Source organism: Passer domesticus, chromosome 6, assembly GCF_036417665.1.
Source record: "Passer domesticus isolate bPasDom1 chromosome 6, bPasDom1.hap1, whole genome shotgun sequence".
In the NCBI taxonomy this organism is placed as follows: domain Eukaryota; kingdom Metazoa; phylum Chordata; class Aves; order Passeriformes; family Passeridae; genus Passer; species Passer domesticus.
The window spans coordinates 37,507,215-37,524,178 of record NC_087479.1 but is presented as its reverse complement, the minus strand read 5'-3'; the positions used below and the strand labels follow the sequence as shown (position 1 = coordinate 37,524,178).

The 16,964-nt window shown below is 39.1% G+C and overlaps 1 protein-coding gene across 27 annotated transcripts in view; it reads right to left on the bottom strand.

Moving 5' to 3' along the window:
* LTK (leukocyte receptor tyrosine kinase) overlaps positions 1–16,964 on the bottom strand; it is a 150,481-nt gene that overhangs the window by 41,079 nt on the left and 92,438 nt on the right. For 24 of the 27 annotated variants that reach the window (XM_064424635.1, XM_064424642.1, XM_064424639.1 and 21 more), the window contains 4 exons: positions 12,936–13,049; positions 9,109–9,264; positions 8,277–8,499; positions 1,385–1,524 (listed from right to left, as the gene is read on the bottom strand). In XM_064424635.1, coding sequence (XP_064280705.1) covers positions 1,385–1,524; positions 8,277–8,499; positions 9,109–9,264; positions 12,936–13,049 — 633 coding nt within the window. Of the gene's footprint in view, positions 1–1,384; positions 1,525–8,276; positions 8,616–9,108; positions 9,265–12,935; positions 13,050–13,186; positions 13,218–15,573; positions 15,631–16,964 lie in introns of those variants that run through there. The other 3 variants (XM_064424657.1, XM_064424655.1, XM_064424658.1) reach the window with 3 other exon arrangements.

The window sequence follows — 16,964 nt, the reverse complement described above, 5'->3', positions numbered from 1 at the left end:
CCACTTTTCTCCAGCCCTGATAGACACATTGCTGTGCCCTGTTGAGGCTCAAGTTTAATCAGCACTTGGGCTGCTGACTTGTTTCTGTGCCAGCTTCCAGCTGTGGCATCCAGCCCACGAGGTAGCTGCTTCCCCAGCAAGCTGGCTTGCTGCACACAGATTTTATTCATGCACCCTAACTAGTGTGGTCAGTTCTAGTCTGGGAGCATTTGGCTGACTTCACAGGTACCCATCTGCCAGGCTGAGCATGACTTTTAAGTCTGATATTTCCCAAAAGCATGACTCCCAGCCTGTCCATATGTGGATGCATATGTGCCCAGGCCTGTTATGGACCTGGTGCCCTTTAGCAGAGCTCTGCACAGAAGTTAGATTGGGATCACTACTACTCTGAAAAAAATGCAAAAGTTAGGCAACCAATTGCAGGAGAAAGAAAAAAGAACACCTCTGCAGCAATCCAGGTACACACTCTGAAATAATAAATTTTCATGACACTGTTTTGTGCCAGATACATGTACCAAGTTATTTAGAGACTGAGAGCACAGTGCTTCAGGCTGTATGCATCCCCTCAAAACTCGAGGACTGTCAAAAAAAATTACATTAAAAATATAGTATGTTAAATTAAAAGAATGATGACTAGAATTAAATCTCTAATATGATCAAAACCATGCTCACAATAGTTTTTTCTTTTTACATTACATTCCAGGCTATTTCTACAGAGTCTGCAAAATGGAAACAATAACGTTATATTAATTCATGAAATTCAGGAACTGAAGATGATTATGTCCCCGACCTGAAGACTGCCTGTGCTGACAGACTCCTGCACTTCCAAGAAGCCTAAATGACATTAGCAAGGTTCTGCACTGCCACTGAGGATCATTTACATGACATTCAGAACAAAACTGTAAGCTCCAGGTAAAACTGAGGTCTTAGCTGAGCGCTCTGTACTTTAGAGAAAATAATTACATTCCGATTATTTTCATTTTAGATAGAAATTCTCAGCCTGGCAGTAGCAAACAGACCCCACCAGGGGCAGATAAATGTTTCTTTTCTTCATAGAGTTGTTTGATAAAGCCAAGTATGGAAAAGGCTTTGGTTACATAGGGTAGACTGTTGTTCTTTATTACTTAAGAAAGAAAAACACTAAATGCTTAAATAATCTAGGTAAAGACTTTTTCATCCTTGTTGTTGGATTCAGCATAAGTCCAGTTGGTTTTGGGTTTTTTTGCATATAAAGAGCAAACAAAGCAAAGCTGAAAAGCAGAGAGGATCGCTAGAATTAGTTCTATAATTCTGAGTTTCTCATCTTTCTTCTAAATGCTATCCTATCCCCTATTGTGGTGAGGATGCATTTGGTTATTCCAAACTTGTCTGTGTTAAAGCATACCATGAAAGCAGTTCCTGAGTTTCAAGGACCCCACTGCCAGTACTCCAACCTCCTGTGCTCCACAGTTTGAATACACCAGGGTGATTTTGAAAGGTCTTTCTATTCGTCCAATCTGGGCCACCAGGTGTTTCCATTTCATCCTAGAGGACAACACAATGTTATCAGACATACACCCAGTACATTGGATTCTGTGGAGTCTCTACCAAAGAGAAGTAATAGTATCCATGTGGGCAATGGATCAATGAATGCAAATAGCAAGATAACAAATGGGTGTTAAAATAAAACAAGTGATGTTCAGCCTAGCAAGCTCATGTAAGGAAGGTTATCTTTGCTGCAGAGACTATTGCTAATGATGAAGAGATCCAACCATTCCCAGTGATTCTTAAATGGATCTTAAATTATCACCAGTTTTGGACACACTACCCAATATGTTCTTTCCACATATATGGCTGTGTTCTGTTTGCTCTTGAAAGTACAGATCAGCCAAGCAGCTGCACAAGACTCTGGATCCTCAAGACAACACTGCCATTGTGTGTTTTGGAAGTAAATGTCTGACCCTGAATGTTTCTTGGTTGTGTCAAGAATGAAAACCTTTATCTGTGTGTTGTCTGTCTGATTTTCTACCTTGGCAAACCACAGGGCACCCACAAAGCAAGGGATAGAACTGCTGTTCCAGGAAATGCAGATTACTTGTGCCATTTACATTTCAATACAGAGTAAATGCCATAACCTGCAAATCTAGACTGCAAAGGTTTCTCAATTGTGCAGCACTTGTGGCAGTTTGGAAAAAGACAAATGGTCCCCAGCACCCTAATTTTAAAGATGGTTGTCAGACATCAAAAGCTAGAAAGAGAGTTACCAAAAGGGAATTTTTGAAGTACCTCACTCAAATTAAGTCTGATGGAAGTGAGGGTATCCAGGTATCATTTAAAAAATACAGCATAATTCTTAAAAAATATTTTTACTTTATTTTTGTTTCCAAATCTGTTCCTATATCTTATGTTAGCAAGACAGCAATGCACAGTTAAATATATGTGTTATTATTTTGTAAATGGATGGAGCAAGGCTAGTGAGAAAGGAATCCTTACTCTAAGCTCTTTTCTGAAAATAGTATCAGGCAGAGATAATTTTACCCATATTCTATACACTGCTGATGTTACTGGGGCCACTCTGGACAAGTGACCTAAGTGCTTGCCAATGGAGTAATAAGAAGGCCAGGCCAGTGTTAAGACGTGTTGACCAGCTCTGCTCCTAAGATTACTTTTTCATTTAGGAAATGCCTTCAGCTGCCTTGAAGTCGTCATTAGCCTTTGTCCTGCACCAGAAACACCTTAGAAGGCAATACCCAGATTACAAACACATCTCTTCTGGACTCAATATAAAAATCACAGAACCGTGTTTGCAACTTGCAAAAACTCCAGAGCAACTTTAATTTTTTATCACACTCTCTTCAGTTCTTCCCTCCATAATTATATAACTTTGTCTGGATAATTTTTAACTATCCATTCTATGGCATCCACCCACCTCTCACTTTCACAACTGTACACACACATAAATACCCACAGATATCCTGAACTCATATGAAACTGAGCTCTTCTTACAAAGATGACCCTATTTCCTCTATTTTCTGTCCTATCATAATATACAGTTCATTATAATTTAATTAATCTTCAGAAAGGTACACGCCTGAATTGCAACAGCACTATCTCTACTTCCCAACATGGAAGAATAACTGATTTGCTTTCATTTTGTATTACAGTGCAGCTTCAGGAACGTCCAGCACCTGTAAATATATCACATAAATTTTCTTATAAATACATCCCCCCTGCCACACTGTGGGACAACATCCAAGACCATCCAGCACTGATCCAGAACTGAGTCACTTCTTCTACATGACACAGCTCTGTTCATCACTCCATTGCATCCTGTTGACCACAAGAATGAATGAGCCATAATCAAATTGGTGCAATGAGCCAGTAATGGCAAGGACAATCTTTAAATCTTTTGAATTTAGCTATTAGGCATAGTTCTAGTACCTCTACCAAGTTACAACCCACACTCCAGCTGAGACATCACAGTATTGCCAGTGTTAACACAACACTGAGTGCAGAACCTGTGGCACACAGCCTGTGATTCACAGCCAGTGGTACATTTAGCAGTAGCAACTAAAAAGCCCCACAGCCGAAAACAATGACTAGTTCAGCTGCTGCACCTTAATCCTATATGCTTTATGAGCCAGACACTTTGGAACTTGGTGTTACATCAAAATACATAAATAAAACTACTAGTCATCTAAGTCAATAAGCCAAGCTCTGAAATGCCATGACTTAGGAAGACAGACTGTCCATTCTGCCATCTCTGCTGGGAGAGCTGTGGTATCTGGTGGAAGAACAAGGCCACCATCTTAAGCCACTGTTTCTGTGAATTGGCAGCTCTTCTGAGCCAGAGCACTAAGTTCCCACGAAACATCCTAGTTCTGCACTGAAATATTCTCCATTTATAACATGGCAGAAAAAGCTGTCTAGCATCCAAAGGCCACAAAAATGACAAGTGGCTTTGCATCACATAGAGAGCTTTAGCGTATGAAGTCTCTTAATCATCAAGGTATTCCCCTTCAGAGAAAGCCTCCCTGCCTAGATCCCACTGCAGCAGATTTCTAATGCTGTAAATAATTACACCTCCTTTGCTTGGTCCCACCATTGAAATGGAAACTCATCAGAGCCAATGTAATTTTCTTAATGGAATCAGGAACGAAGCCCAGTGTTGATCCAGCAGAAGATGGATCATTGCAGCAGGCTTCCAAATCAACCAAGCTTGGCAACAACTTTACTATTGATTTTATGTCAAACCAGATCTTAAGTATTGAGGCAATACTACTCTTCTTCTAAAAAGAGATGTTAAAATTCATTGTATGCATGGAAGAACTATTAGGGTCCAACATAATTTGGAGAAATTTGCATGGGCAGAAAGTTTGGTGTTGCAAGCTATCTAATGCTTAAGGCAAGAAAATTCAAGATTCACTCTGAAAACTTTTAATTCCAAATCTTCTTTCGTAGGGTTCACTTTTCATTAGCCTCTCAATCTTCTCTGCTAGACAGATGTTTTCCACCCTCTTCTTACCAATCCTTTCTATGATGTGATATGAAAATATATCTTTTGTTGGATATGAAAAATCCAACAAAGGTAACTGATGACTGATTTTAGGAAATATTTTATGTAAAGAATAACCATTTCTTTATTAGGACTGAAAAATGCAATAAAGTAGAACATGAAAGCTGAAATATTTTCTAAATTAGGGGGTCCCACTGCATGGGTTTTTGCACAAAGCTGTGCATGCTAGATGCTTCTAGACTCAATCAGTGAACATAAAGATTAGAAGTTTTAGTTTACTTTTATACACACAGGAAATTGTTGTCTGCAAGTCCTCACATATATCTGGTGATAACCACTGGACTTAAAAGGAAATTGAGAGTGCAAAACACATGCCTCCCACTCCAGCCTTCACCAAACTCTTAGAGGTTTAGTCTTTGACACAGTATATTTTTGGGTGCAAGTTCAAGAGAGGCACAAGAGGCACTAACTGAATCATACTCCCAGCATAGTGTTGAAAATTCACAGTCATGTACAGCAGCTGGACAGCCTCACCCTTTCTAGATACATTTTTTAATCGAAAGGGTTCTGCTCATTGTTGTCAGCACACATTTAGACATTATCTGAGAACACTTACCAGGCTACTCCCTTGTCGTCTGTACAGTAGGAGAAGTTAAATAACTTTTGTGAATAAAAACAACCACCTTAGCAGCAGTGTCAAAGACTGCAATTTTTTTCAAGGGTCTCAGAAGATGGTGGAGCATTTTATCACCACCACCCCTCTAAAAAAAGGGGGGAAGACACAAAAAACTAAGCAATAAACAGTTTTCTGAGGTTGGCTAACTGAAAACCCATGTGTGCACATGGCCATGAACTTTTTGTTTTCTGATTTACTGAGATTACTGTGGTCATTCCAGAATGAAAACAGAACAAAATCAGCTAGGCTTATTGACTACTATATTTCACTATAGAAAGTGAAAATATTATCCCTGCCCCAAATGATGCTTTTTTATTTTCAATGAAGTGTGAGTACTTAGAGTTGAAAGAAACTAGCTTCTTACTGAAACAGTTTTGGCTAAGAACACTGAAATAATTGTGGTCCACAATAAACACAAGCATGTGAAAACACCCAAAACCACACAGGACTCAAGAATTTTCAACTGTGGCTGATTCTGGGTCTGTGTGGTAAAGATGAAAAGGTGGAATAAGTAAAATAGTAAAAAACATTTAAGAAAATAATTTTTTTTAAATAGTAAGAAGCATATATTATATGTGACCTGAATAAGCACCATAACCCTGAGGAAGTGAAAACAGTTTTCTGACTTAAGTGCCAGACAAAGAAGGCTTGGCCTTGCAAGCAAGGTTACAGGCTCCTGATGTTTGAGCTTTACTGACATAATGAGAAATTAAATTTTATATATTTTTGTAAATACATAGAATCTCAAACACCTCACTCCCTCAGCAGTTCTCCTTCTAATGGTAATAACTCAGAACACCCATGATCTATAGGTGTGGTATTTAAAAATAAACCTCATGACTTTGTGACTTTGCCCTACTTGTTCAGAGAACATGGTACTAAAAGTCCATTTGTTTCTTTTTCTTTCATTAAGGCTTATGTATGAAAAAGTAGTGGCAGCTTCAATACTACCAATTTAATGATAAATCCTACTAGTTAGTGAGGTGAACAGTAGAGAAACTTTCTCTTACATGTGACATACATCTAAGCTTTTGGGAACTGATGGATCCTGAAGGAGAAAACACCATCAGGAGAATATTTCTAGGTCCAGAAAGAGGACAGTTCACTGAAGTAGTCTGGTGCAGCTGCAGTTTATGATGAAGTATAGCTTGGTCATGGAATTGAGAGGTGACAAAAGGGACCCAATCAGGATTTCCTGGTGTGTCTGATTATCTGAAAAAAGTGCCACCTACCTTTTTTCTATGTTCAAGTTTTTACTCTGATCTGAAGACCAGCACTTAGTAGTAATTTTCAGTGGTTACACTAGGTACTGCACATAGGCATCTATCTCAAGGTGATCTGCTCGTTGTCCCCTGTGTTCTAAATTATGCAACAGTGTTTAGTTAAGACAGAAAAGCTTGTAGAACTCCTACTCCTTGTGGAAGGTCCCTGTAAAGTGGCAACACTTCAGGGTAATACCTGCTTAACAACCCATGTTGTTAAAATCTTAATCATGGACAGAATGCTCATTTCAGGCTACCTGCCTAGCAAGAAGCAGCTCAATCACTGTGTTAGAAATAAATTCTGTTCTGCCTCCATGGCCAGTTTTTTTTAATTGTACCAAGATTTTAAAGTTCCCCTGTAATGAAGGAGGAAAGGAAGGGTATTTGATAGTTCCTAACTTTGTTTTTAAAATCTTAAGAGTAAATTCTCTGAGCTTACCAGTGCTTCATTTCATTCAGTAAAAAAAAGTAATACCGGTGTCTGTGCCAACTTCCAATTAAACTGACTTCATTCTAATAAATCTAAATGCCATCACTTTTAGAGAGATGATGATCTTGACTTCACATAGAATTGTTTTGCAGTGCTCAAATAAGCTGCTGAACAACATCTATGATCTGTTCCAGAGATGTTGCAGTGTTTACCAGCAAAGCCTGGTCTGACCAGAAAGGTGTAGCAAAAGGGCATTTTATGAGTTTACACTGTGGAATGGAGCTGCAGCTGCAGAGGCCTGTCAAATACTCAAAAAACACCAAGGGCAGCTTTGAGTAGGTAAAAAAGGATATTAGAAATTAATCCCAGAAAATCCAACAGATTCACAGTGAAATTAGCAAGAAGATGGGGAAAGAATAGCCAGGAAGGAACTGAGCAACAGCTGAAAATGAGAGAGAAAGAGGGAGAGAGAGATCTGAAAAAAAAAAAAAAAAAAAGTTTTTTAGTCAAACTCTGCTATCTTTGGCTGACGGGGACTCTTCGCTGCAGATCTCCATGGCAGCCTGGGGAGTGCCAAAGAATTTCAAAGAAAACAAGAACTGTGATCTATTGCTTAAATTCTCCCTGGGAGTCAGTCAGGTGATGGAAATAAAAAACTTTGTTATGTGTCTGACCCAGGTTCTTACAAGTTGGATTGCAGCAAAGGAAAAACAAGCACATGGAAAATGGAAAAATTAGATGACACGTGGATTTTCTCTTTCTTTTCCTGTTGTGATTTGTTCCCTTTACCCATTTCTCTTCCTTACTGCATTCTGCTACACACATGAATAAAGAAGTAAAACATCATAAAACAACATAAGATCTGGGGTTGTTATACCTTCTTTTGTTTTCCTTCACCTCTTCTTACCTCAGTTTTTTCCCTCCCTGAACTCCACAATTGGAGTAGAAGTGGATACTCCTAAACCTACTATAAGGGAGGAAATTATTAAAGAGGTAAAATTAACCCCCATCTCAAAATGAGAATTGAGACCCTTGTAGCATCGATAGGACCCACTGAATCCACAGAGATATCAGTCATGTTACCAAGGCAGTTTTTGGACTGAATGCATTTTACAGCTGCAGTCCTAGAATCAGTGAAAAAATTAATCATTCTTCACCCTTCCAAATGTGAGGGAAGAAGAGTAAGATCTAAGGTAGTGTGTTCTTTGCAAAAAGGATTCACAAAACCTATGTCTATTACAGGCATCTGTCAGGAGGCTATGTGCTTCAGTCCTGAAAGTCACACCTTTATTTTCTTCTGTAATAGCAGCAATGATCTCAAGAAGGTAAAAGACACTGATAGACAGCAGCCTGGAGAAACACCAGTCTACCTTGCAATTCAAAGGCTCAACAGTTAAAAATTGATTGTCTTACCTGGCATTCTCCTCATGGCCAGCTCTCAGAGAAGTTATTGTATTTTTGTTTGTCTCTGCATATCTGATTTCAACTGTGAATCTCTGGAGAAGAGGAACAGTGTCCTGTGAATGTATGGCCAGCTCCAGCAAGCAAGAATCCAAGCTCCCAGGCAGGATGGGGCTTTGCAGGCTGAACTCACATCTATCTGGGAGTCTACTGGTGTTCAGGAGGAAAATGTCCCCTGTGAAGAGAAAAAAAACCACAACAAAACAAGAGACACACAGCATGGATGGAAGAGAGATAAGAGGAAAATGAAGATGGAGTTTGAAGAAAAGAGTAATGAGAATAAAGGAAGAGCTATGCACAAAAAAAAGAGGGAGAGAATAAAGTAAAAATTATGGCTTTAAGTAAAGAAATGATAGAAGAAATCAGAAAAGAAGAAACAAAAAAAATCATGAAGGTGTATCCAACAGAACAAAAGACTGCCAGCCAGACAGTAGACAAGTGGAGCCAGCTCTGGCTTGTATAGGATTGAATTTCCAGAGAAAAATGCAGTCCCTTTAAATAAAAGCAGCTTATTCCAAAATGGGGAGATAGAAAATGAGTATATAAAGGGGCCAACTCTTTAGAGGATACATCCATACACAAGAGAGGCAGAACCCATGCATTACATGGTCCTTTCTTATTGACTCTTGGGCAAGGACTGTGACTTTGGGAGCCCTGCACCAGAACCAGCACATGGTGGCACTTTTAGTGACACGGGCCTGAGACCTCAGCCTGCTGACTCCTGCTGCAGCCAGGACTGGGCAAAAGCAGGCATCCATTCGAGGGGAACTGTAGCTCTGCCTACCTTCAACATCTCCATGGGAGGAACTGTTTTCCAGAAGTATCTGCTGCCTTTCCTGGGATGCCAGAACACCAATGGAAGATAACACCCAGTCTGGTTTTCCAAAACTGTCTGTGGACGTCACCCATGAACAGCTTGAGCCAATGATACAAGAGACTTCTGTTGTGAGAAACCAAAGGTTTCAGTGAGGCCTATCCCAGCCCAAGGGGCACATGAGTGACCAAATGTAAGTCAAATTCCTCCAACAATGAATTTATATCAGTTGAAGGTCTAGACCACAAGCACTCAAAGTCCCAAATGAGAATAATACCAATAATATCAACAAGGATATTGAAACTGTATGGATTTAGCATTTTGGCAGAAAGAAAGAACTGTTACTTGAATAACAAACCTCTCCTAGCAATAGAGCAGGGGTCTATGGACAGGGTCTCGAGCAAAATAGATGAGCAATGCAAGCTTTACATAATTTTTTATTTTTATCTTTTTAAAACAGTTTTACTTTCCTCTAGCAAGATAGATAAGAGTAACTTCTTAACAAACTCCAGAGTTTGCTCACAGTATTAAGAACACTAGATAATCTGGGCCAAAATTTTTCATAATCAGCATATTATAAACCAGACAAGAAGTAATTCACTGTTCTGTCATCAATCTAATATAAACTCCCTGAAGGGATGTTAGCTGCACAAAGCTCTCCCACACAGAGTGGAGCTGAATAGAGCTGATATTAATTTGCATGATATTTTATTTTCAGTAGTAATAATAATATTACAGTAATAACTGGAGTGTCCCCAAGCCAGAGACTAAACATTCATATTTAAGGTCCTGATGTTCAGAGGGTATTCAAACCTTGCAAACATGAATGACTCAAAGTTAGCCCTTTTGTAGTCCTATTCCTGTGGAGGAGAACAGGCAGGTGGGAAGGGCAGAATTAAGGTCTGATATAACAAGAAAATGTGGCTGAACAGGTATGGCAAAAATAAAAACATAAGAGCCTCCAGAAGATTGCCTATATTTCAACCAAACTTTCAGACAAAGGAGAAAAGGAAGCATCTTTTGAATGCGACAGTAAAAGCAGACTAACTTTCTCCTAATTACTGAAGTGAAATCTAACTTCATTTTTATAAAACAACATTCAGTGAGCAGGGGAAAAATAAACACAGATGTTATAGAGTTGCACATAACTTTGGGTTGGCATAGACTGTGGTCTCCCACCCAAACACTTCTCCTCCCTTGCTTTGGACACTCCCCAACTCTTTCTGGCCTGCTCATACTGGAGTTTGCTGCCTCTCTCAAACTGACACCTGGGCCAAGCATCCAAATACCTTCATCAAATGCATACAGCTTAGGAAAGGCTGGGCACTGTTCAGCCCATCATTTTTACAAGGAAGCCACAAGCAGATGAACTGGCAAATTGTGTGTGTGTGTGTATGCAATGCTGATACCAGCAGCACACAGGAATGGGGACACCAGCCACTCTCCTGGCTCTGTCAGATCTAGGGAAAAATGTCTGTGCACAGCTCCGGGCTATGGTTTGATGATGCAATAAAAAGGTTTAGGGATCTCAATAGCTCAGAAACTCCACAGATGTGTGAGACAAAGCAGAGTCCTGACCCAAACCTGCTGTATTGTTGCAAACTTATTGAGCTTTGACACGTTAACTCAGTACCTACAGGCTTATTGTTAGTAGAAATAATATTTTTATCTGATAATTTTTTTCAGTTGGTGGTAAAACCCAGAAAGCAATTTCTCTCACAAGAACATAACCATGAAAGAGACCAAAGTGAAAGCTCAGGAAAGAAAAATTTCCTTTTTCAAAAAGACAGTTACTTGAAACTGTTGTTTATAACAAAATAATTTCATCAAACCTTACTAATACCTCAGCTTGCAGTGGCAAGGACTGTACCAATGCAGATTTAGTCCTTTGTGTGTCTTACATGACAAGGTGGTTCCCAGCTGAGATAGGTGAACACAACTTTTCCCTTGAAAAACACCTAATTCCCAACTCTCTGAGCTTTATAATGCCTATCTGCTACAACCTGAGACTGAAGAAATCTGAATACCTGCAAGAGTCTGAAACTGATTAGGAAAGTTTTTGACATCCAGTAGAAAAATGACTCTTTTCTCTGGGAATAGATTATATGCATTGTATTGTGATGGATTAACAATAAACTGGATTTTAGAACAAATCACAGAGTAGGATAACTGGGTACACTCATGGTTACAGTGAAAGAGAAGAGTGAAAACTGAAACCTCTAACACCATTATGCACCACCTTACAGGTGTTTCATCTTTGCTTACGAACTTGGAGAACCTCAAGTACAAGTCAGCAAAAAGAAAGAACATGACAAATTAAAAGGAAAAAGGTATAATAGAGAAATAGATCTATATTACTACAATCAGCAAAGAACATATTTTAATATATTACAAAAATGTTCCAAAGAAGATTTGATTTTTAAAAGCTCATTGACAGTCCAGGGTATGTCAGAAGGGACTTTAAAGATCAGATACCATCTGGAAGATGTTACTGTAAGGAACATTCCTCTGGCAAGGCTAGGTCACCTTGCCATCCCCGGGGAGGAATGTGTGACTTTTCTAACACCCAGAGGCCTTTCTTTATTTTATGTTTAGCATCTTCATTAACAACCTGAACAAGGAGACAGAGTGCACCCTCAGCAAGATCACAGAGGTTACAAAAGAGAGGAGCAGCTGACACACCCCAGCGCTGTGCTGCCGCACAGAGCAGCCTCAGCAGGCTGGGGACTGGGCTGGCAGGAGCCCCTTGAAGGAAAAGCCAAGTCCTGCACCTTGTGGGTGTAACCCCGTGCAGCAGTATGTGCTGGGGGCTGGCTGGCTGGAAAGGAGCCACAGAGAAGGGCTTTGGGAGCGTGGTGACCAGCAAGCTCTCTGTGAGCAAGGGGTGCACCCATGCAACAAAGGCAGCCAACAGCCTTCTGGGCAGCATTGGGAAGAGCATCGCCAGTAGATCAAGAGAGGTGATCCTTCCTCTCTATTCAGCACTGGTGAGACCATAGCTGGAGTTCTGTGCTCAGCTCTGGGCTTCTTAATGCAAGAGACATACTGACCTACAGGAACAAGTCCAGCACAGGTCCTGACTGAGGGACTGGAGCATCTTGCTAAGAAGAGAGGCTGGCACAGCTGGGATTGTTAAGTCTGTAGAAGAGTACAGTCAGGGGGATTTTATGAATGTGTACAAACACTTTGATGACAGGGAATGAAGTGGAAGATGGCATTCTCAGTAGTGTCCACTGACAGGACAAGAGACACTGAACACATGTTAAAAAACCTCACAGATCATTTGGTTTTCACAATGCCTTGAAAATAAAAGTCCATTTGGAAAAAGGCTTCATTCAGTATCAAAAAGAAATAAAATTTTTTCTATAGTAGTAGGAAAGCAGCTCCACTAATTAGCTGTTATTTCAAGAACTCCCAATCCCAAATCTGGTAGATTTCATTGTGGTGATGGAAATAGTTTTATTTTTCTTTCCTTTTTCTTTCTTTTTCATTTTCCTGCTGTGTTGGGGATTTTTTTGGTTTGAAGGGGGAGGCAGTAAGTTTCTTCTGTTGTTTGGGGTCTTTTGTGGTTTGGTTTGCTCACTATGTTTTGAGTTTGGTGGGGGGCTTTTTTTTTGTTTAATACAGAAATTAGGAATTCCCTTTTCACTGGCCTTTCTGAGTCATTGCTCTAGTTCCAGTCAGGAATACAGTGCCACAGCTTTCTGGTAAGAGGTGCTTGTAACTGCCAGCACCTGTCTTACACCTAGATTCTGAAGGAGAAATAAGGAGGATATAAGGAAGAGGACTTGTGGTACCTGGTGTAGAAGGCTGATGCAATGAAACCATCTTATTTTTTACGAGGGAGAGCTTCTGAGTTGGGTTTGGTGAAGAAGAGTTTTCTTCATGTGATCCAGAGGAGAAGACAACAGCTATAACAAAATAAAAAGAGGAAGGGATGTTTTTGATGTTGCTTTAAAAAACTCTGCTCCCATATTATAAAGCTCAGCATGCATATATATATATACATATATATGTATATATCAAAGCCCTGCTACATCACTCTCACCTTCATTGCAATGCATCCTGATGTTTCCAGAACAATTCAGACCAACAACAGCTCTGTTATTTATTTAACCTGTGCAGGTGAAAATACACAACTCCCGAACTAAGCTTGCAGTACTTCATATCTAAGATTATCCATGGTCTTTTCTAGAAGTCATAAACAAGTTGGCAAAAACAAAAATATTTGTTGTCAAAAGGTGCTCAAAGGCAGCAAGACGCAAAATGAATTGCTTTCAAACTTTGGCCCTTTGGGTTATGAGTTCAGCAATATAAAAATGTCAAATCATGTCAGAGGGGACAGGAATCTTATTCACAAGAATTGCCGTTGAGACAGGGATGTACAGACATGCCATTGATAAAACATCTAAGATATTTTCAGCAGAGATAATTTGAACAACAACACTATGAAAACTTACATCAGTATCTATAAAAATAAAAACCCCTCAAACTTGAACATATCTTCATATGCTTCACTCATTATTGCGTATAAGTTCTCAGCAATATCTGGTCTGATTTTGAATTGTTGTAACAATTTTACTTTTAGTATATATGACAATGCATCACACAGCGAGTAAAATGCTGGGAAATGTTTCATAGCATAAAAATGCTGCATCTTTCCATCTTTTACTATGTTACTAAAGACAGTAATTCAAGGCATTCCAAGGAAGAATAATTTTAGAACAGACCAGCATTATGCTGCAGGAGACACATCCTGTACTGATGACAGATTTAGGGTCTCCACAGATCAATTGTCACACACTATATTTTTTTTCCACCTCTGTTTCTAAGTATTTAGGGACATTGGTATAGGAAAAGTTAATTTTGCACTGCATATAAGACACAGGCACTGCTCTGATAAGCAAGGTATCTTCAATAACAGGATGAAATATCCAAAAAGAATGGGAATTATGTGGCCAAAGTTTAGCCAGGCTTATGAAAAATCCATGCTAATAAACAATCATGTATTGCAAATAAATCTATTTCATGATACTAAAAGAAATTCTGCTATGTAAAGGGCTTTTGACAGCTGAAGTCTGCTCCTCCCAGCTCATGTTCTGTGTCTTTTGAGACATTGCTCAGTTTTCTATCTCCCAATCTTCACTCAGCACTGCTATAGCTTCAGTATTTACTTCCCTCAGGGTTTTCTGGAAAGTCTGTTCCACCCACTCGTCTCCTCACACACTCCAAGCTGCTTGTATACTTTGGAAATAGCCTGAGTATCATGGGACCCACAAACATAGCACAGTCATAGCAGAAGTTCTGCTAGAGACATTTTTCCTGATACAACTAAAACTTAAACAAAATATTTGATGCAGTCACACCCAACCCTCCTCCCCTACAAACACCTTTGAGTATTTTCCTCTTGTTTTTCATTAACAAGCACAAGATCCAGTGGCATATTACCAGCAAAGGAGCCATAAGCTACTTGAAACATGAATTTACGCCCTCAGTGTGGAAAATACCTCCACTCCATTGGTGGTGGTTGAGACAAATAAGACACAAAACAATGTAACACCCAACTCAATTTGGCAAAAAACTGCAGGAGTTCTTTCTAATTAGTATAACAACGATATTCACCTGTCCTGGGAAGATGTCACTTATTTAACTGGACATCTGAGAGGAAGGAAGGGCAGTCATTACAGCCAAGTTCACTGACAAAGTATACTTGGACAGAAGACCCTAGACTCAGTGATAGACAATGCATCCACAGAAATAGGTCCCCAGTCATTCATTTCATCAGAGCAAAGAATTTCTGGCTATGGCTGAGCATAAGAAGACTCACAGTAGCAGCTTAGCAGCCTGTAGTCCAGCTTATGCTCTCAATTTATCTCCCAATTATTTTTCTTATTTTTTCAACATTGATTGAATTGAAAATCTAGTGCACATAATCACCAAGATGCTTCTGATAATCCACAAATGTTTCTGATAATCCCACATCATGTCTTTTCACACATATTTGCATGTAATTTTTGTATGACATAAATTTCAGCATGAAAAAAATAATAATGACTATTATATTACTTTTCACCACCATGATTTCTCTATCTTGATCAGCAAAAGTCAATTGTTTAAGTGAAAAGAAATATAAGATGGAGAGGAAGGAGATTAATGATTTTAAGCTAAATCTGTAATTAAGTAACATAAAGTGATCAGGAAGAAAGAGTGTAACTTATTCAACTGCCACAGGAAAAAGATGGGATCTTTTAACAGCACAGCACAAATCCATCTCTTTTTCAGTAAAATAAGAAACCTCCAGTGCTGAGAAGGTAATTCCATTTCTTTCACTATCTTACAGGAAAAAAAAAGCAGTAAGATACCTGCAGGGGTGATTTTTCTCCTGCATCCTGCTGTTACCTTACAGAAGAGAAGAAAATTACAGAAAATACTTACAGAACTCCTGGTGGGAAATCAATTCCAGATCAGCCAAGACATCTTTCTGACAAAACAGGAATTTCCTTTGGAGCATTTTCTAGTAGTATTCTCCATCTAATATCAAAATAGCAACTTTATATTTCTCACTGTTTCTCTGAGAAGATAAAGTAATGTAAAGACTAATAGTTCTGTCAGGAAGTCATACTAAGCCTGAAGAAGACTCTTTCTTTGCTACCTAAAGTAGCAAGTATTTTCAAGTATTTCTCAATGATCCTAAAACTTCCACTTTCAATAAATAGTCTCTCTTGTTCATGAGTATTTACAGCCTTAAGTTACTAACCTTGCTCTTTGAAAATATTCCTGGGATCTCCTGCTGCTTGCTATTGAACTCTCTTATTCTTTGTTCATTAGTTGGTTCAACCCCAAGTCCCTTGCTTACTTCATCACTCTTGTTTTATTCTATCTGGACAGATTGCAGGTATGGTCAAAAGGAAGCAGCACAACAAAATACAGTTTTCCCAAGGCTCACAAGGTGCTACTTCAGGATCTTCTACAGGCCTCTCCAGTTTTCCAGAGACAAAGGCAGAAAGGCAGACATCAGTGCACAGTAATATTATGCCATGCAGACCAGCCATTCTCTCCCTCCTGAGATCTCCCTGTTAATCCATGCACCAATCTCATCAGACATTTTGGCAAAACAAATTATTGTTGTCAATTGTCTACCATGACATCAAGTGTCCTGTGACATATTTCCTTCCAGGACATGTACTCCCACCCTCCACTGTAGTTTCCTTTGAGATACCTAGTTCCATTGGTGAGTTCCATTAAACTCTGCCTTTTTTTTTCCCTACCTTAATCTGTAAATTATCAGCAGATCATGAGGACAGTTTTAAAGTTGTCTTCTGACTAATTCCTAAACTCCTAAATAGAGCAGAACCCAGAACTTACAGGAACTTTTACAGGAAACTTATAGAGTTAATTGACAATGATTCTGGTTTATACTTGTGTTTTAAACTAAAACATAACTCAGCAATTTGCACCAGGCACTCACTTAAGTACACATGTGGAGTTATCAATCTAAGAATGTGACTGGAACTGAAGGTAGCATATCCTACAGGATGGTAAACATTTTGACAAACTATATTGCAACAAGATGTCTTTTCAAAAAAGCCCTTTAGATTGACAAGTATTTATAAACCCTCTTCTAGCTCTTTGATCCTATATAAATATTCTGGTATTTTTACTCAGACTGATGTCAAGGCAGCAATCTTCATATTACCAAGCAGTCCTACTTTGCAGGAGTAGAGCAGATGTAATAAAGTATTGTCATCCTGCTTATTCCGTTTATCCTTTAAAAATACTAATGCAGCATTAACTTTCTTCCAGTTCTGCAGAATTTCCTCAGTATC